This window comes from Chiloscyllium plagiosum, unplaced genomic scaffold, assembly GCF_037043375.1.
Source record: "Chiloscyllium plagiosum isolate Xiang-an unplaced genomic scaffold, Cpla_swu_hap1 HiC_scaffold_20, whole genome shotgun sequence".
Taxonomy (NCBI): Eukaryota; Metazoa; Chordata; class Chondrichthyes; order Orectolobiformes; family Hemiscylliidae; genus Chiloscyllium; species Chiloscyllium plagiosum.
In genome coordinates, this window is record NW_028270158.1 from 55,090,276 (window position 1) to 55,111,715 (window position 21,440).

The 21,440-nt window shown below is 43.7% G+C and overlaps 3 protein-coding genes across 3 annotated transcripts in view; 1 reads left to right on the forward strand and 2 right to left on the reverse strand.

Annotated features, from left to right (window-relative positions):
- Positions 1-16,416, reverse strand: part of LOC122560527 (transmembrane protein 94-like) — a 109,657-nt gene extending 93,241 nt beyond the window's left edge. Inside the window, exons 1-3 of the mRNA XM_043711235.2 lie at positions 16,333-16,416; positions 3,511-3,613; positions 588-763 (exon numbers count right to left, since the gene is read on the reverse strand). Of these exons, the coding sequence (XP_043567170.2) occupies positions 588-763; positions 3,511-3,608 (274 nt within the window). The 5' untranslated portion in view covers positions 3,609-3,613; positions 16,333-16,416. The remainder of the gene's footprint in view (positions 1-587; positions 764-3,510; positions 3,614-16,332) is intronic.
- LOC122560525 (GRB2-related adapter protein-like) overlaps positions 1-21,440 on the forward strand; it is a 262,677-nt gene that overhangs the window by 135,219 nt on the left and 106,018 nt on the right. The window lies entirely within an intron of this gene.
- LOC122560426 (transmembrane protein 94-like) overlaps positions 17,640-21,440 on the reverse strand; it is a 44,822-nt gene continuing 41,021 nt past the window's right edge. The window contains exons 11-12 of the mRNA XM_087998053.1: positions 20,764-21,070; positions 17,640-17,821 (exon numbers count right to left, since the gene is read on the reverse strand). Of these exons, the coding sequence (XP_087854179.1) occupies positions 17,640-17,821; positions 20,764-21,070 (489 nt within the window). The remainder of the gene's footprint in view (positions 17,822-20,763; positions 21,071-21,440) is intronic.

Genomic DNA, 21,440 nt, shown 5'->3' on the forward strand with positions numbered 1-21,440 from the left:
ACTGTGTAAAAAGGATACATTTGTCAGTCCCAAGAGAGAGAGGCAAGTGCTCATTACTGCACTCATTTACTCCAGAATGAAGGTATAGGAAAGCCTTCTCCATGACTACTACCATTCCTGTTCCGGTGATTCCTAACAGCAATGTTGGCACAGGAAGATGAAATACAGGGGGTCTCTAGGCCCTGATTCCCTTTCATCACTTACATACAATGGGACAGTCAGTCAGATAAAATTAAAGATCACACTAGATACTAGACAGTTGGGATTCTCTACCTTCTTTGTTCCACTATTGCCACCATTATCCCAACGACTGTCTGCTGCAGGAGTGGAGGTCAATCCCCAGCATGATCCGCTATTTCTAGAAAAGGGCCAAGTGAAACAAGGTGCCTAAACATCCCCTCTAAACATTTCCATCTCTGAATCCTGTGATGGCAAGCTGGAGTCGTACCCACATTGTATAATCACCCACATGTTTCTCACAGCACGTTTCCTAGAAGCAAAATGTTCCAGAATACTAAATTTGAGTATTTTTGATCTGGGTAGGTTATTTCCTAATTTTTGACACACAAGAATCAACTGTAACAAACCTTCCAGGTCCAGTGCTGCTGAGGTATCTGCTTGGCTGTAGCTTTTAGTTTTCAATGATACTTGAGGACACGTCTCATCATCACTGGACTGCAAGGTATGGAACACTGGCTTATAAGATAAGGCAATGCACTCTCCTGTCAGACAGGCACGTTGATAAAAATCGAAGATTTTCTTTCTGCAAAAGCAAATATTTGCAAAGAAAAATAAATTGAAAATGATTAAATATTAAAACTCTGATATTTTAGTATAGGGAACAGACTCACTGGTGATACAGAGTTTGGTCTGTGATGGATTTTATAATGGGAGGTTGTGATTATGCGGTGGAAAATAGACCACAAAAGCGCAGCAGAGAAGTATGCACAACACCTTGATACTGCTGAGGTGCAGCGAGTTGCACAAAAAGAAGGGGAACCTGCTGAAAGTTGTTTGTTACCCTTTAGTGAGAGTACAAAGGCCAAGTGTCTCTTTGAGAGAGAGTTCAGTGACTAAGTCAGTGCAATCCTCCAGGCCCCAAAAGGAAGATTTGAATTAGTGTCTGAAACTAGGGAGTGCACATCCTCACTTGTGTGAGCACTATAACTCACAGGAATTGTTGTGGTAAAAACAATGACTGCAGATGCTGGAAACCAGATTCTGGATTAGTGGTGCTGGAAGAGCACAGCAGTTCAGGCAGCATCCAAGGAGCAGCGAAATCGACGTTTCGGGTAAAAGCCCTTCATCAGGAATAAAGGCAGAGAGTCTGAAGCGTGGAGAGATAAGCTAGAGGAGGGTGGGGCTGGGGAGAAAGTAGCATAGAGTACAATAGGTGAGTGGGGGAGGGGATGAAGGTAATAGGTCAGGGAGGAGAGGGTGGAGTGGATAGGTGGAAAAGGAGATAGGCAGGTAGGACAAGTCCGGACAAGTCATGGGGACAGTGCTGAGCTGGAAGTTTGGAACTAGGGTGAGGTGGAGGAAGGGGAAATGAGGAAACTGTTGAAGTCCACATTGATGCCCTGGGGTTGAAGTGTTCCGAGGCAGAAGATGAGGCGTTCTTCCTCCAGGCGTCTGGTGGTGAGGGAGCGGCGGTGAAGGAGGCCCAGGACCTCCATGTCCTCGGCAGAGTGGGAGGGGGAGTTGAAATGTTGGGCCACAGGGCGGTGTGGTTGATTGGTGCGGGTGTCCCGGAGATGTTCCCTAAAGCGCTCTGCTAGGAGGCGCCCAGTCTCCTCAAAGTAGAGGAGACCACATCGGGAGCAACGGATGCAATAAATGATATTAGTGGATGTGCAAGTAAAACTTTGATGGATGTGGAAGGCTCCTTTAGGGCCTTGGATAGAGGTGAGGGAGGAGGTGTGGGTGCAGGTTTTACAGTTCCTGCAATGGCAGGAGAAGGTGCCAGGATGGGAGGGTGGGTTATAGGGGGACGTGGACCTGACCAGATAGTCACGGAGGGAACGGTCTTTGTGGAAGGCAGAAAGCGGTGGGGAGGGAAATGTATCCCTGGGGATGGGGTCTTTTTGGAGGTGGATGAAATGTCAGCGGATGATTTGGTTTATGCGAAGGTTGGTAGGGTGGAAGGTGAGCACCAGGGGCGTTCTGTCCTTGTTACGGTTGGAGGGGTGGGGTCTGAGGGCGGAGGTGCAGGATGTGGACAAGATGCGTAGGAGGGCATCTTTAACCACGTGGGAAGGGAAATTGCGGTCTCTAAAGAAGGAGGCCATTTGATGTGTTCTGTGGTGGAATTGGTCCTCCTGAGAGCAGATACGGCGGAGGCGGAGGAATTGAGAATACGGGATGGCATTTTTGCAAGAGGTAGGGTAGGAAGAGATGTAATCCAGGTAGCTGTGGGAGTGGGTGGGTTTGTAAAAAATGTCGGTGTCAAGTCGGTCGTCATTAATGGAGATGGAGAGGTCCAGGAAGGGGAGGGAGGTGTCAGAGATGGTCCAGGTAAATTTAAGGTCAGGATGGAATGTGTTGGTGAAGTTGATGAATTGCTCAACCTCCTCGCGGGAGCATGAGGTGGCACCAATGCAGTCATTGATGTAGCGAATTGTTGGCCAGAGGAAAAGTTATTGTTTCAAGTGGACAATCATTACCTTTTAGCACATAGTTTTACTGCTGTGCCCAACCTGCAGGTGAAGCTGAAAGCCTTCAATCAGGACACAGGACACATATTAACATATGGACCACAAAGTTCAATATCAGCAGAAACACAATCCTATTTAAGAATACTACAGTTTAAAGCACTAGATTAATGGGTGCTGAAGAATAGGAAGAAACATAGGAACTTGAGTACACCATTTAACAACTGAGTCTGCTCTGCCATTGAATTTGATCATGTCTAACCCAGATCAAAGATCAACTTACCTGCCTTGATAACTTTGAATACCCCTTACAATCTCAATTCAACATTTTCATATTAGCACTAGCCTCAATAATTTCTCATCAAAGATTTGCACTTTTAACTTATTCCTTTATCTTCCGAGTGACTTTAATATTAACTATTAACTTATTTCTTTATTTTTCTACCTATTCTATGAAATAATGCTTAACTTTTTAACTCTTGTTTCTCTGACTACTTTGTACCTAAATTTTTCTGTACCTAGGAATTTTGGTACCTAAAATGGCACCTTGTGTGGCTACGTTATACATTTTCATTGTACCCCTGTACTTCTGTACTTTAGTACACATGACAATAAAATCTGAATCTGAATCTAAATCTTTTGAGGAGAGAGAATTCTAGATTTTCCTATCCTTTTTGTGAAGAAGTATTTCCTGACATCATCCGGAATGGCCTAGATCTAATTTTAAGGATATGCTCCCTTGATATAGACTGTCACCACCAGAGGAAGGAGCTTCTATCTATCTACCCTGAGATGTCCATGAAATGTCTGATGTACAAAAGTACCTGAAAGTTTATCAATGTAAAGGTCGTGTTGTTACCTGGAGTACTGAGAAAGTGGACAAATATCATTTCCATCCCAGAATTCACTGCAAGCATCTAAGATTGTGTCAGCAGACCCATAGGAGAATAGCTGCATTTCTTCTGTCAATAAAAAATAGCATTCATTTAAGATCATATCAGAAAAACTCACTCAAATCATTGTCTAACTGTAATATGTGCAAACAGTGACAGAAAAGTAAAGACAGTCTTTCCAATTTACATTCTCTCAAACAATTGCAGTAGCTTATGTGAAGGAAATTCACACTATCCTCCCCCAATTAAAGCGATGCAATTTCCTGAGAGAAGCAAATATATAGATAAAACTGTGTATGTGAGAATATATCATACGTGTGTGTGAGTGAGAGTGTGTGGTGAGAGTTTGCCTATGCACAGGGGTTTGTACAGATGGGCATGCATTTTATACATGCCAGCATGTGAAGAGGAGTGTGAGATTGTCTCTCTCTAGTTGTGTCTACACTACCTCGCTATAGAAGATTCCTAAGGAATGAGGAAGTAATAATCTTGATTTGATTTGATTTGATTTATTGGAGTCACATGTACCTAAGTACAGTGAAAAGTATTGTTTTGCGATCAGTACAGGCAGACATGATACGCCTTAACAGCCATCCGCACAGCAGGTTTGGTAAGAGGAATTTAGAGGAATCTCTTCCTGTGGAAATTAACCTATCCCCAGATAATGTTCTGGAGAATCCAGCCTATTCAGAAATAGGTTCAGAATGGAGATAAAATTTTGCTTTTTGGTTTGGGATCCTGACATCAGAGTCAAAAGTAAACAATAACCTCACACTTTGGACCAATAGCATACTCTCCAGATGGAATGCAATAAAACCTGGAGTTAAGGTAAGAGGTAGGTAGATAGAGAGAGAGAGAGAGAGAGAGAGCTGGTGCCTCCATTTTGAGGCAACCCCTCCTCTCATTTTAATACTTTTAAAATCGCTAAAATAACATGAGTGAGCAGGCCACATTATTGAGGGATGGGAGAAGGAAATATCCCTACAAGAGCTGAAGCCAACAAGGTTAGAGGGTCCCAAAGCCTGTCATGGTTCTGGCTCCCTGCTTTTCCAACAGGAGGCTGCCTTCAAGGGTCTGAAAGCTGACTGGTAAATTAAGGTGAGAAGTCTGACTGAGCAAGCTCGGTGCCATCATCACAAGAATGGCCATTATTGCTGCAGGCCTCTATGATCCAAGGAATGATCATAAAGGAGCCCCACATAACCTGGTGAGAGAATTTCAGATTTCATTGGGTTATATGCCCACAGCAACAGGTCCTCCCAACATGGCCAAAATGCATGCACAGTTGGGAATTGTAGTGACTGGCTAGATCACGTCAAGTATGAGATCCCTGATTGGAGTTGTTAACCTGGGCCCAGGTCCCACAACCCCGCACCGCCCATTTCTACCTCCTGCCCAAAATCCACAAACCTGACTGCCCCGGCCAACCCATTGTCTCAGCCTGCTCCTGCCCCACCGAATTCATCTCTGCATACCTCGACACGGTCCTGTCCCCCTTAGTCCAAGAACTCCCCACCTACGTTCGGGACACCACCCACGCCCTCCACCTCCTCCATGATTTTTGCTTCCCCGGTCCCCAACGCCTTATCTTCACCATGGATATCCAGTCCCTGTACACCTCCATTCCCCATCATGATGGACTCAAAGCCCTCCGCTTCTTCCTTTCCCGCCGTACCAACCAGTACCCTTCCACTGACACCCTCCTTCGACTGACTGAACTGGTACTCACTCTGAACAACTTCTCTTTCCAATCCTCCCACTTCCTCCAAACCAAAGGAGTAGCCATGGGCACCCGCATGGGCCCCAGCTATGCCTGCCTCTTCGTAGGATATGTGGAATAGTCCATCTTCCGCAGCTACACTAGCACCACCCCCCACCTTTTCCTCCACTACATCGATGACTGTATCGGCGCTGCCTCGTGCTCCCACGAGGAGGTTGAACAATTCATCCACTTTACCAACACTTCCACACCGACCTCAAATTTACCTGGACCGTCTCAGACTCCTCCCTCCCCTTCCTAGACCTCTCCATTCCTATCTCGGGCGACCGAATCAACACGGACATTTACTATAAACCGACCGACTCCCACAGCTACCTAGATTACACCTCCTCCCACCCTGCGCCCTGTAAAAAGATCATCCCATATTCCCAATTCCTTCGTCTCCGCCGCATCTGCTCCCAGGAGGACCAGTTCCAATACCGTACAACCCAGATGGCCGCCTTCTTCAAAGACCACAATTTCCCCCCAGACGTGATCAGCGATGCTCTCCACCGCATCTCCTCCACTTCCCACTCCTCCGCCCTGGAGCCCTGCCCCTCCAATCGCCACCAGGACAGAACCCCACTGGTCCTCACCTACCACCCCACCAACCTCCATGTACATCGTATCATCCGTCGTCATTTCTGCCACCACCAAACGGACCCCACCACTAGGGATATATTTCCCTCCCCTCCCCTATCAGCGTTCCAAAAAGACCACTCCCTCCGTGACTCCCTTGTCAGGTCCACACCCCCACCAACCCAACCTCCACTCCCGGCACCTTCCCCTGCAACCGCAAGAAATGCAAAACTTGCGCCCACACCTCCCCCCTTACTTCCCTCCAACGCCCCAAGGGATCCTTCCATATCCGCCACAAATTCACCTGCACCTCCACATACATCATTTACTGCATCCGCTGCACCCGATGTGGCCTCCTCTATATTGGGGAGACAGGCCGCCTACTTGCGGAACGTTTCAGAGAACACCTCTGAGACACCCGGACCAACCAACCCAACCACCCCGTGGCTCAACACTTCAACTACCCCTCCCACTCCACCAAGGACATGCAGGTCCTTGGACTCCTCCATCGCCAGACCACAGCAACACGACGGCTGGAGGAAGAGTGCCTCATCTTCCGCCTAGGAACCCTCCAACCACAAGGGATGAACTCAGATTTCTCCAGTTTCCTCATTTCCCCTTCCCCCACCTTGTCTCAGTCCCAACCCTTGAACTCAGCACCACCTTCCTAACCTGCAATCTTCTTCCTGACCTCTCCGCCCCCACCCCACTCCGGCCTATCACCCTCACCTTAACCTCCTTCCACCTATCGCATTTCCAACGCCCCTCCCCCAATTCCCTCCTCCCTACCTTTTATCTTAGCCCACTTGGCACACTTTCCTCATTCCTGAAGAAAGGCTCATGCCCGAAACGTCGACTTTCCTGCTCCTTGGATACTGCCTGACCTACTGCGCTTTTCCAGCAACACATTTTCAGCTCAATCAGGGATCTCATACTCAATGAGATCCACCTGGCCCTGTTCCCAATCACAACAGGAATTGTTCACTTAAGTGGCTTGACTATCCTTTCACAGAGTAAGGGAACTGTCTATATTGTCAAAATGGTATAGTATTATGTAGAGTTTAGGCACTCTGCCATTTTTTCAGGTTTCTGACCTCTCAGCTTACCCTCAGAGGGCCCAGAAAATTCTGGTCAAACACTCTCAATCACATGTGCACACATATAAGAATAGACCAATACTGTATCTGAAACAAATGCTGGTACAGATATAAACATTGTTGAGGGCTGCTGGGCTGAGGTGGTAGTGATCTTACTTCAGAGCAGGAGGCATGGATACAAGTCCCGTCTGCTCCAGAGCTGTGTAATAATATCTTTGAACTGGTTGATTAGAAACATAAAGATCACAACTCTACAGCACTAATCATTTTGTCAACACCAAAATGTTTATTTTTGGACAAGTTATGTAATGTTTGCCTTTGAACTATCTTCATGAACATCACTGATTAAAACCAATAACCACAGACTACACTATGTGGTTAACCAGTGGTCAATATATTCGCCATCGTCTCATATTTAAAATAACGAACGTGAAATGAACAAATAAGATGAAATAAAAGACTAACAAATACCCCTTCCTGTTATCATACAGGGAATGCATTCTAAACTGAAGGATTTAAGTTACACAGGAGCTATAATTTATTTGCAAATGTCTGAGAGGATCTCTTGAAAATATATCAAAGGGGAGGCTCTGTCCTGTCTATTTGTTGAGTTCTAAGTTAACTGAGAAGAGAGTAAATCTAGGATAGTTATTCATACAGAGAAAGATAGCTGTCGATGCAGGCAGATTGCGTGCTGTGGTAGAAGCAACCTTGCAAGATACATGTTTAAATTTTCACATTGATAGAGAGCTCAAATTGGGCAATTTGGCATGTCCAATTCATCTAACCTGCACATCTCTAACTCAAGAAAGCCTGGTTAAATTAGTTCCTTTTAAAACATTAATACATTTGGAGTCAGAAAGGTTTTCCATGAAGGAAGGGATCTTTTTCAACTTAACCTTGTCACAAGCTAAAGTTGGTTTGAATAAGGGAGAGCTAGCTCATTCCTCCTTGGTGGGCTCATGCCTGTCTGGAACTATACTGTTCCCAGGACCTGCTCATAATACTAACAATTGTAACAGATTGCTGCAAACTACTTAAGCCAAAAGCCCCTTCACCTTGGTGTTCAATGATAGAATGGTGATTAGGATCTATGAAAAGGACAGGGGAAATTTAGGAAGAGAAAATTCCATCATTCCCTGACAGAACATAGCAACACTCAGTGCCAATTACACCTAGGTATTCTTAGAAAGGGTACAAATGTCAGAATGTAAATCAGATGGTATGTGCAATCCTTTAGACCTTCACTGAATAAGATCACTGAGAGCTCATTCAAAACCCACCCACTTGAAGTGGATGACAATTGTTGCGGCAGAGAACGGCGGGTGCTGGGCGGAAGTGAAGTTGGAGCGCAAGGCCGGTCGGGGAGTTAAGTGATTGTTATTTAAGAACTTACCTCGATGCCAATGGTCTTTTTGCAGCAGAGAACAGCGGGTGCTGGACGGAAGTGAATTTGGAGCGCAAAGCCAGTCGGGAAGGTAAGTGATTGTTATTTGAGTGGGTGTGTTCAGGAGTCTTTGACAAGGAGGTTGAGTGAAGTGATTACGCCACAGTTGAAGAGGGTGAAGACATGACTGCCAAGCTGGTTCAGTGTACTACGTGCTTGATGTAGGAGGTCAACAACTCTGGTGTGTCTGGCTCGTATAAGTGTGGAAAGTGTGTGCACGTTCAGCTACTGACAGAGCATCTTGCAGCACTGATGAAAGAACTCGAGGACCTTAGGCTCATCCGAGAGAACGAGATCTTTCTGGACAAGACCTTCAGCGAGGTTATTACACCGACCATATCAGAAAAGAGCAGAAGAGAGCAGATGACGAGGAAGGCAGAGAGAAGACAGGTGCAAGAGACGCCGGGGGAAGTACCTGTCAGGAACAAGTTGAATCTTTTGGAAACAGTAGAGACAGATGACACTGCCAGTCCGCGAGGCAGCCAGGTCTGTCAATCAAAGGTTGGCGTGGAGGCAGAGCGGAAGAGTTGGACATCGCACAGAGCCGTGGTAATAGGGGACTCCATAGTGAGAGGAACTGACCGGGGTTTTTGTGGCAGCAGACGGGACTTAAGGATGGTGTGTTGCCTTCCTGGTGCCAGGGTTAAAGACATCACAGACAGAGTGCAGGAAATCCTCAAGGACGAAGGTGAAGGGCCAGAGGTGGTGGTACATGTTGGCACAAATGATGTCGGGAAGAAGAGGAGGAACATATTACAGCGGGACTTCGGAGAACTAGGAAGAAGGCTGAAAAGCAGGACATCCAAGGTGGTTATCTCCGGTTTGCTTCCAGTTCCTTGGGCTGGTGAGGCCAGAAACAGGGACATAGTGGACTTGGACGTGTGGCTAGGGAACTGGTGCAGGAAGCAAGGATTTAATTCTTGGATCACTGGGGTGTGTTTTGTGGTAAGCATAAATTATACAAGAGAGACGTTTTCACCTTAATAGGTTGGGGCCAAGACCTTCAGCGAGGTTATTACACCGACCATATCAGAAAAGAGCAGAAGAGAGCAGATGACGAGGAAGGCAGAGAGAAGACAGGTGCAAGAGACGCCGGGGGAAGTACCTGTCAGGAACAAGTTGAATCTTTTGGAAACAGTAGAGACAGATGACACTGCCAGTCCGCGAGGCAGCCAGGTCTGTCAATCAAAGGTTGGCGTGGAGGCAGAGCGGAAGAGTTGGACATCGCACAGAGCCGTGGTAATAGGGGACTCCATAGTGAGAGGAACTGACCGGGGTTTTTGTGGCAGCAGACGGGACTTAAGGATGGTGTGTTGCCTTCCTGGTGCCAGGGTTAAAGACATCACAGACAGAGTGCAGGAAATCCTCAAGGACGAAGGTGAAGGGCCAGAGGTGGTGGTACATGTTGGCACAAATGATGTCGGGAAGAAGAGGAGGAACATATTACAGCGGGACTTCGGAGAACTAGGAAGAAGGCTGAAAAGCAGGACATCCAAGGTGGTTATCTCCGGTTTGCTTCCAGTTCCTTGGGCTGGTGAGGCCAGAAACAGGGACATAGTGGACTTGGACGTGTGGCTAGGGAACTGGTGCAGGAAGCAAGGATTTAATTCTTGGATCACTGGGGTGTGTTTTGTGGTAAGCATAAATTATACAAGAGAGACGTTTTCACCTTAATAGGTTGGGGACCAGCATGCTGGCAGGCAGGTTTGCGACTACAACACAGCTATGTTTAAACTAAGTAGCAGGGGGAAGGGGACAAACTGGATATTAAGGAAATTGAAGGGAAAGTTAGAACAAGGGAAGTCAAGAAAGACAACTGTATCAATGAAGCAGAAAACCCAAAAAGTGATCATGCTGTAAGGTTGAGTGAAATAGGACTTGATGGGAAGGGTGAGGGCAGTAACAAATTAAAAATACTATATATGAATGCACGAAGCATTAGAAATAAGATGGATAAGCTTGAGGCTCTTTTGGAAATTGGCAGATACGATATTGTGGGGATAACTGAGATGTGGCTTCAAGTGGACAGGGCCTGGGAAATGAATATTCAAGGCTACACGTGCTATCGTAAGGACAGACTGACGGGCAAAGGGGGTGGGGTGGCCATGTTGGTAAGGGATGATATTCAGTCCCTTGCGCAGGGGGACCTAGAATCAGGGGATGTAGAGTCAGTATGGATAGTGCTGAGAAATTCTAAGGGTAAAAAGACCCACTTGGGAGTTATCTACAGGCCCCCAAACAGTAGTCTGGATGTTGGATGTAAGTTGAATCAGGAGCTGAATTTGGCCTGTCACAAAGATGTTACTACAGTTGTTATGGGGGATTTCAACATGCAGGTAGACTGGGAGATTCAGGATGGTATTGGACCTCAAGAAAGAGAATTTGTGGAGTGTTTCCGAGATGGATTCATAGAACAGCTGGTGTTGGAGCCTACCAGGGAGAAGGCAATTCTGGATCTGGTATTGTGCAACGAACCAGAATTGATCAGGGACCTCGAAGTGAAGGAGCCATTAGGAGGTAGTGAACACAATACAATAAGCTTCAATCTGCAATTTGAGAGGGAGAGGGTACAATCGGAAGTGACAATATTTCTGTTGAATAAAGGGAACTATGGAGCTATGAGGGAGGAGCTGGCCAAAGTTCAATGGTGCAATACCTTAGCAGGGACGACAGTGGAGGAACAATGGCAGATATTTCTGTGTATAATGCAGAAGATGCAGGATCAGTTCATTCCAAAAAGGAAGAAAGATCCTAGGAGGAGGCATGGGTGGCCGTGGCTGACAAGGGAAGTTAAGAAACATATAAAGTTAAAAGAGAAAAAGTATAACATAGCAAAGATTAGTGGGAAAACGGAGGACTGGGAAGCTTTTAAAGAACAACAGAGGATTACTAAGAAGGAAATATGCAGAGAAAAAATGAGGTACGAAGGTAAACTGGCCAAAAATATAAACGAGGATAGTAAAAGCTTTTTTAGGTATGCGAAAGACAAAAAAATGGTTAAGACTAAAATTGGGCTCTTGAAGACAGAAACAGGGGAATATATTATGTGGAACAAAGAAATGGCAGAAGAATTGAATTGGTACTTCACATCTGTATTCACTGGGAAAGACACAAGCAATCTCCCTGAGGTAACAGTGGCTGAAGGACCTGAACTTAAGGGAATTTATATTTACCAGGAATTGGTGTTGGAGAGACTGTTAGGTCTGAAGGTTGATAAGTCCCCGGGGCCTGATGGTCTACATCCCAGGGTACTGAAGGAGGTGGCTCGAGAAATCGTGGATGCATTGGTGATTATTTTCCAGAGTTCGATAGATTCGGGATCAGTTCCTGCAGATTGGAGGGTGGCTAATGTTGTACCACTTTTTAAGAAAGGTGGGAGAGAGAAAGGAGATTATAGACCAGTTAGTCTGACCTCAGTGGTGGGAAAGATGCTGGAGTCTATTATAAAGGATGAAATTACGACACATCTGGACAGTAGTAACAGGATAGGTCAGAGTCAGCATGGATTTATGAAGGGGAAATCATGCTTGACTAATCTTCTGGAATTTTTTGAGGGTGTACCTCTAAAGATGGACGAGGGACATCCAGTAGATGTAGTGTACCTGGACTTTCAGAAAGCTTTTGATAAAGTCCCACATAGGAGGTTAGTGAGCAAAATTAGGGTGCATGGTATTGGGGGCAAAGTACTAACTTGGATTGAAAGTTGGTTGGCTGACAGGAAACAAAGAGTAGTGATAAACAGCTCAATTTTGGAATGGCAGGCAGTGACCAGTGGGGTACCACAGGGATCAGTGCTGGGACCGCAGCTTTTTACAATATATATTAATGATATAGAAGATGGTATTAGTAATAACATTAGCAAATTTGATGATGATACTAAGCTGGGTGGCAGGGTGAAATGTGAGGAGGATATTAGGAGATTACCGGGTGACCTGGACAGGTTAGGTGAGTGGTCAGATGCATGGCAGACGCAGTTTAATGTGGATAAATGTATGGTTATCCACTTTGGTGGCAAGAACAGGAAGGCAGATTACTACCTAAATGGAATCAATTTTGGTAAAGGGGCAGTACAAAGAGATCTGGGTGTTCTTGTACACCAGTCAATGAAGGTAAGCATGCAGGTACAGCAGGTAGTGAAGAAGGCCAATAGCATGCTGGCCTTCATAACAAGAGGGATTGAGTATAGAAGCAAAGAGGTTCTTCTACAGCTGTACAGGGCCCTGGTGAGACCACAGCTGGAGTATTGTGTGCAGTTCTGGTCTCCAAATTTGAGGAAAGGCATTCTGGCTATTGAGGGAGTGCAGCGTAGGTTCACGAGGTCAATTCCTGGAAGGCAGGACTACCTTACGCTGAAAGACTGAAGTGATTGGGCTCAGTTTAGAAGACTGAGAGGGGATCTGATTGAGACATATACGATTATTAAAGGATTGGATACTCTGGAGGCAGGAAACATGTTTCCGCTGATGGGTGAGTGCCAAACCAGAGAACACAGCTTAAAAATACGGGGTAGACCATTTAGGACAGAGATGAGGAGAAACTTCTTCACCCAGAGAGTGGTGGCTGTGTGGAATGCTCTGCCCCAGAGGGCAGTGGAGGCCCAGTCTCTGGATTCATTTAAGAAAGAGTTGGATAGAGCTCTCAAGGATAGTGGAATCAAGGGTTATGTAGATAAGGCAGGAACAGGATACTGACTAAAGATGATCAGCCATGATCATATTGAATGGTGGTGCAGGCTCGAAGGGCAGAATGGCCTACTCCTGCACCTATTGTCTATTGTCTAATACCTCTGTCCATTTTTGATATGCCCCCATTTCTTTTGGCAATGTAGGGTAAGGTGAAGGGTGTACAGGTTCATCCAGGTTGAATCCCTGGAGGAAGTCCCTGCTTACAATTACTTGGATCACTTTGGCAGGCTTCTTAATTCCTGCAGAAAATCCTGGCTTTTGCCTCTGGTAATGTGTCTGAGGAAGTTAAATGGTGAGATCAGTTAGTTATGAGGCCGAACCATTCAATTAATCTAATTTTATGTGTTCTACTTGTATATTTATTTGATTAGTAGTATTTCTAAAAATAAGTTAGGAAGTTAGATGGGTCAGTGTTTGTCCAATGTGTGCACGAGGGTTTCCTGACACAATATGTAGATAGGCCAACAAGAGGTGAGGCCATACTGGATTTGGTTCTGGGTAATGAACCAGGCCAGGTGTTAGAATTAGAGGTAGGTGAGCACTTTGGGGACAGTGACCACAATTCGGTGACTTTTACTCTAGTGATGGAGAGGGATAAGTGTGCACTACAGGGCAAGAGTCATAGCTGGGGGCAGGGAAATTATGATGCGGTGAGGCATGACTTAGGATGTGTGGCTTGGAAAAGTAAGCTTCAAGGCAAGGGCGTAATTGATATGTGGAGCTTGTTCAAGGAGCAACTATTGAGTGTCCTTGATAAGTATGTACCCGTCAGGCAGGGAGGAAAGGGTTGTGTGAGGGAGCCGTGGTTTAATAAGGAATTGGAATCCCTTGTTAAATGGAAGAGGGCGGCCTATGTAAAGATGAGGCGTGAAGGTTCAATTGGGGCGATTGAGAGTTATAAGGTAGCCAGGAAGGACCTGAAGAGAGAGCTAAGAGCAGCAAGGAGGGGACATGAAAGGTCCTTAGTTGGTAGGATTAGGGAAAACCCTAAGGCTTTCTATAGGTATGTCAGGAATAAAAGAATGACTAGGGTAGGAATAGGTCCAGTCAAGGATAGTAGTGGGAAGTTGCGTGTGGAGGCTGAAGAGATTGGGGAGACATTGAATGAATACTTTTCGTCAGTATTCAATCAGGAACAGGACATTGTTGTCAATGTGAGTACTGAGTCACAATTAAGTAGAATGGATGGCTTTGAGGTATGTAGAGAAGAGGTGTTGGAAATTCTGGAAAGGGTGAAAATAGATAAGTCCCCTGGGCCTGATGGCATTTATCCTAGGATTCTCTGGGAAGCAAGGGAGGAGATTGCAGAGCCATTGGCCTTGACTTTTATGTCCTCGTTGTCTACAGGAGTAGTGCCAGAAGATTGGAGGCTAGCAAATGTGGTTCCCTTGTTCAAGAAGGGGAGTAGGGATAACCCTAGTAACTATAGGCCGGTGAGTCTCACTTCTGTTGTGGGCAAAATCTTAGAGAGAATTGTAAGGGATAGGATTTATGAACATCTGGATAGGAATAATGTGATCAAGGATAGTCAGCATGGTTTTGTGAAGGGCAGGTTGTGCCTCACAAACCTTATTGAATTCTTTGAGAAGGTGACTAAGGAGGTGGATGAGGGGAAAGCGGTAGATGTGGTGTATATGGATTTTAGTAAGGCGTTTGATAAGGTTCCCCATGGTAGACTACTCCAAAAAATACGGAGGTATGGCATTGAGGGTGAGTTGGAGGTTTGGATTAGGAGTTGGCTGGCTGGAAGAAGACAGAGGGTAGTAGTTGATGGCAAAGGTTAATCTTGGAGTGCCGTCACTAGCGGTGTTCCGCAAGGATCTGTTTTGGGACCACTGCTGTTTGTCATTTTTATAAATGACCTGGAGAAGGGGTTAGAAGGTTGGGTGAGCAAGTTTGCAGATGATACGAAAGTCGGAGGAGTTGTAGACAGTGAGGAAGGATGTGGCAGGTTACAGCGGGATATAGATAAGCTGCAGAACTGGGCAGAAAGGTGGCAAATGGAGTTCAATGTAGCTAAGTGTGAGGTGATTCGCTTTGGTAAGAGTAATAAAAAGATGGGGTACTGGGCTAATGGACGGATACTTGGTAGTGTGGATGAGCAGAGGGATCTTGGTGTCCATGTACACAGATCTTTGAAAGTTGCCACCCAGGTAAATAGTGCGGTGAAGAAGGCATATGGCGTACTGGCTTTTATTGGTAGAGGAATTGAGTTCCGGAGTACTGAAGTCATGTTGCAGTTGTATTAGACTCTGGTGCAGCCGCATCTGGAGTATTGTGTGCAGTTTTGGTCGCCATACTATAGGAAGGATGTGGAGGCACTGGAACGGGTGCAGAGGAGGTTTACCAGGATGTTACCTGGTATGGTAGAAAGATCGTATGAGGAAAGGCTGAGGCACTTGGGTTTGTTTTCATTGGAGAAAAGAAGGTTTAGGGGTGACTTGATAGAGGTGTACAAGATGATTAGGGGTTTAGATAGGGTCGACAGTGAGAATCTTTTTCCACGTATGGAGTCAGCTATTACAAGGGGGCATAGCTTTAAATTAAGGGGGTTAGGTATAGGACAGATGTTAGGGGTAGGTTCTTTACTCAGCGAGTCGTGAGTTCATGGAATGCCCTGCCAGTAGCAGTGGTGGACTCTCCCTCATTATGGGCATTTCAGCGGGCATTGGATAGGCATATGGAGGATAGAGGGCTAATGTAGGTTAGGTGGGCTTGGATCGGCGCAACATCAAGGGCTGAAGGGCCTGTACTGCGCTGTATTCTTCTATGTTCTATGTTCTGTGTTCTAAGTGTATTGTGTCAGTATTTTTCTCAACTGATTTCTATATTGAATAATCTGATAATCTGTCTGAAGCCAGAGACAACTAGGCTAGAACATCCCAGGGTGATTAGTTATAAACCACTCTATGGATCCAGTCTCGAATGCATTGCATTTACTTTAAAAAAACCTCAATTGTGCAAATACCCAATACAGAAAGGTCATTGTCCAGGGCCCTTCCTGCTATAAAATACTTTGGGGATGGAAACCATTCAAATCTCTATATCTGATATGAAGTGAATATGAAACTATAAACCGTAACTACAAATGCAGTGATCAAGGCTCAAAATGTCACACACTGTATAGAAATAAACAGATTTGGTTTGCACTTTCTGTTACGCTAAACTTGAACTTGAGTTAGAATTAGAATTTCAATTAGCTTTATTGTCAATGTACTCACATGAGTACAATGAAAGGTTTGCAAGTCGCCACATTTGGGCGCCATCTTACTGACATGGGTACCTGATTCTTGAGTGCAAATTCTTAAGGAAAAAAGAGAATTTTTTTTTAAAAAGTCCGGCATTACACTCTTTCAAAAGTACAAAATCACAATACTTGAGAAAAATTAATAAATAAAAGTTCAGAATAGCAGCCCTTCCATGATAATATAAGAAAGAAAAAAAAAGAAATTTTAACAAGTCCACCCTAATTCATTTTACAGCTGTGGGCTCCAGGACCAGACACCCCAGTTGGAATTCCAGGCAGGACCCATCATGATGCAGAAACTTGCACTGTTATCTAATGGCACCTTCACTCATTTATGAATTAAGTATATTTTGGTGGTTGGTGGTGGGGGAAAACTCATCTCTTATTTTCTCACTATCCAAATTACATTATCAAATCCTGCTTCTATAATGGGTAATTGCTTCTATGATGGGTAATATCTCTTTTTCAGCTTATACCCAAACACATGGTAGAATGGAATATTAATTCTACATCCAAAATGTAGATGGATCAAGATTATTCAGCATCTTTCATGATTTTGAGAAGTCTCAATGCACTTTACAACCAATGAACATTTTTTGATGTCTACTTGTTGTTGTAATATTGGAAAAGTAGCAGCCAATTTACACCTCATAGGGACACACAATTTTAGCTGGGATACAAGGGTATCTTTGAAAGATACCACAAGATATTTTACACCCACTTAAGCAAACATGTTTGATGACTTATCTGAAAGATGTCACCTCCCACAGTGCAGTGCTCACTCTGTACTGCACTTATTGATTTAGTGTTATGTTGGTCTAGATTTTTGGAATATATATTTGGAATGTTCTCAGGTGTGAAGTCTGAGAGGGATAAACTGAAAAAGAAATTTTACTAAGAAGCTCAAGAATGTAATAGCCGTTCCTTTTCAAGATAGAACAGGTGAAAAAATGTCAGAGACTGAAATGTTAATCTTGCTTTTCCCTGCACAAATGCTGTCGGACCTATAATTTCTTTTCAGCAGTTTCAGCTTTTATTTATACAGTATGCCTTCAAACCAATCAACAGTGACTGCAGTGTATTTGTCACAATTGGTGGTGGCATTCAAAATTGCCACTTCTAAGGGCAACAGGGCTTGCTTTGTGAGATCTGACCAAAGATCTGTGGCCCAAGTCTTTCTCACCTATTGTCTATGTCCCTTGTATCTGCACTGTTCTTGCTGTCTATGTCTTAGATTAGAGATTTAGCAATGCAAGGAAAGGAAATCAAAATAAATTGGATTTACGAGCCTGAGTTAGAAGTGTGCACAAGCAGGTTTATCATATGACTCAGAGGCAGCTTTCTTTTGGTGATGAATGATGGTTCCCATGGTGATGCTTCCTGTGTGTTAGTCATTGCGGTTGACGTGTACGCAGCAGTGTACGTTTGCTTATGGAAGAGGTTCCTTGCAGAGGAGGTGAAGCCTGCGAGATAAAGTAGGTTTCAATTAATCTATGACAGGAAGTGGTAGGAGGAACATTATTGGGCCATACCTGCAATGTTTAAAATATTTGAGAAAATCATAATTACAAGCATAGAGCAAACTATACCATGCAACTAGTGTTGCTGAAGATGACTTTTGACTGAAAAGTCTTAATTACATTTTTTCATTAGATTTGTACTAATGAGTGAGTATTAAAAAAACAGAATGCCTGTACCAAAAAGCATTGTAGATGTTAACAATTGAATAACAAATGTATTTATCTTAATGATTAAAATCAAATCTCAAAAACACCTTCATCAAATCCCTAAAGTGACAGTTTTGCTCTGCGGTTGATAAAGTGATACCGCTGAGAGCTTAGGGCTCTTTGTGGCAGGAGATATAGATGTGTTTCCTGTTTGAATATGCATTAACAAGCACAAAAGCCAATAAAGGTAAATATTCTGGTATTCAATGTTAAAGTGATCATGGCAACTCATATCAAAGACTTATGTAATAAATCAATGGATTTTCAAATTGAGGGACCATGGACTTGCATGTGAACTGAGGAAGGTGAGAAGTAAGGCAGGGGTCCTTTAACCTTTTTGGGAGTTAGGATACCATGTTAGAGAAACAAACCTTCAATCAGGCCCACCTCCACAGCACAAAGCTCTTGCAATCCAAGACAGCTTGCAAACTGCATTGTACACCTGACCTTGATATGAACAGACTGGAATTGGACGCAAAGTTACACAAGGATTGCACGCACAATTTGTGAGGTGCAGAAGTGTGCAAGTGGGAATTCTCTGGCTTTTTGTAAACTCATAAATGCTACTAAACAGTAAATAGAGTAAAGAGGTTAAAGCTGAAAATGTGTTGCTGGAAAAGCGCAGCAGGTCAGGCAGCATCCAAGGAACAGGAGAATCGACGTTTCGGGCATAAGCCCTTCTTCAGGAGGAGAAGGTGGAAAATGGTGTTTCAAAAGGATAAGTGCCGGGATCACTGATGCTCACCATTTATAGAAATGATTTGAATTTTGGAATTGGAAGCATAACTTCAAAATTTGATGACAGTATAAAGTTGGGGTAGGGGTTTGGTTCATTCAGTTGGCATGTTTGGATCAGACTAATACCAACAATCCAGCTGATGCACAGGCCTCCTAATTCTATTCCTCAGAATGATTAATAGCAGTTTATTGTACTTCAGCAAGTAATTGTCAAGGATCTGCCTTCAGACAGATAGCAAAAGAAAATAAACAACTGAATTGGTGTACAGAGGAAGATTGCAGCAAGATGCAGGAAGACTCTAACAAATAGGTGCTGACAAAGTTGAAGTTAATTTCAATTTAACTGCAAGTTGATACCTTTCAGTATGAAGTTTAAAGTGGTCACATACTCTTTAGAAAAATTCAAAAAGGGGCAGAGGTGCAGAGAGTTCTGGGATTCCAGACACATGAATCATTAAAAGCAGTGATGCATGGTAATAAAACCATTTTAAAAAAAGGATTCATTTCTAAAGGAATGGAATTGAAAAGCAGAAAAATTATATTCAACTTGTCCAGAGCCTTGATTAATGAAGCCTTGATTGGCAAAGTGAAAAAATGAATTACGAGGCTGATGATATAAACCAAGTTGCTATAAAGCAGGATTTTCCTGCTCCTCGGATGCTGCCTGACCTGCTGTCTTTTCTAGCATCACACTAATCTTGACTCTGATGCTATAAACCTGTGGTTATACCTAGCAAGAAAGACTAAACAGGCTGGGGATTTTTACTTTAGAAAAACAAAACATAAAGAGTGACTTGATAGAAGCATTTAAGATAAGGAAAGGAGTTGGTATATTAGATATAGTGAAGTTACTTGCACTTAACTGGAGAAACCAGAACTTGCAGCCATTGAAAAAGTCGTCACTAATAAATCCAACAAGGAATAAAGGAGAACGTTTTCTAATCAGAGAGTTGTTACAATGTGGAAATTGTTAGCTTACAAGGAGTAGTTAAACTGAAACACCATGCAAGCATTTAAAAAGAACCTGAAAAAAAGGAAATGTAGGTTGTGCTAGAAAGATTGAATAAAATAGCTGGAAGAAAGCTTTTGTGGAGCCTTTTCTGTGCTGTAAAATGATGTGTTTCTATATAATCTACCCATTTCTCATTCTCCCTGAAATATTAAAAAAAAGCAGCTAATAGCTTATTTCAAAAACCTGCCACAATTAATCTTGCATTTCATCTTAAATTCATTTGGAACAACAAAACCCCTAAGTTGTGCTTTGGTTAATAACAGATGCATTTTGATTTTCAACCTGGAAAGAAAAATGCACCCAAAAAACCTCTCTAATTGAATCATGGCTTAGATATCCTTGCTACAAACAAAATGGTACTTTAATCATACTCTCGCTTTGACTCAGTAGATGGATCTCAAATAAAAAAATGCGTATTTGAAATATGTCACCTGTGCAACATATCTCTAATGTCAGAAATATATATTTAGACTTGTTTTTGAAATAATTGAAGGGAAAGAAAAGCAAACTTAGGTAGGAAATACATTTTAGTGAATCTAACACTACATGTTCAACAGATTTCTCCATCTCTGTCACTGTCTCTCTGGAATAGTAAACAAACCCATGCTGATTTAGTCTGACTGTATCTTTAATATACTGAGCCAAACCAAAGTTAGTGATTTTATAGTTAGTTCAGAGGAAGGGTCACTGGACCCAAAATGTTAACTTTGATTTTTCTCCATAGATGCTGCCAGAACTGCTGAGCTTTTCCAGCAGTTCCTGTTTTTGTTTCTGATTTTCAGCATCCACAGTTCCTTTTGTTTTTATTTCGTGATTTTTTTTTTGCATCGTTGTGAAAGTCAAAGGAGAAAATGGCTCAATCATAAAATAAACCACAATGAATAATATTGCCAACAATAAAACATACTGTATGATATTTCAATTTTACCAATGATCCTCGGTAGTTCACATAGCCCCCCTGATATTTGAACAGGCAAACAGCTCCATCGGCTCTTCTTCAAAGCTATGTGGGAAAGGTGATCAGTCATCTGGAATACTCTGGCTGCTGAAGTAGAATCGCAAAGACCAAGCAGGATGCTAAGACCAAGTGGCCTTAGTGAGGGACTGTGCTCCTGCCAGCTGGAATCATCGAACCAGATGTGAGTTGCGTCCTGCTGATCCTGAGAGAGGCTGAGCATTTCTATAGCAAAATTGGTCTGGTGATCCGCCATTACTGCATTGGACAGCAACTCAGGCTGAGAAAGAGAGAAAAAAACACAGTTGCATCAAATTTCCTATGTTTCAGGCACTGGCCCTGATAATAGCCCAGCCTCATACAAGAGGTCCTCTTCTGATTTTGGTGGTGATTAGCACATTAGTAAAAATCTTAAAGAGAATTGAGCATATAGAAACCTCAATTCTACCATGTCTCTGCACACCCCGGGCCCTGGCCTATAGTGCATCCCTTTCTTCCTTGACTCCATTGCCCTAAGTCCTCTCTCCTGTAAGATTATTCCATAGATGTTTCTGCCTCTCTCTCAGATATTTCTTAAAATCCACTCCATTGATGAGCCTGACCTGTAATGCCCAGATTCCAGGAAGAGGGAGATCATAAACTGTCTTTTT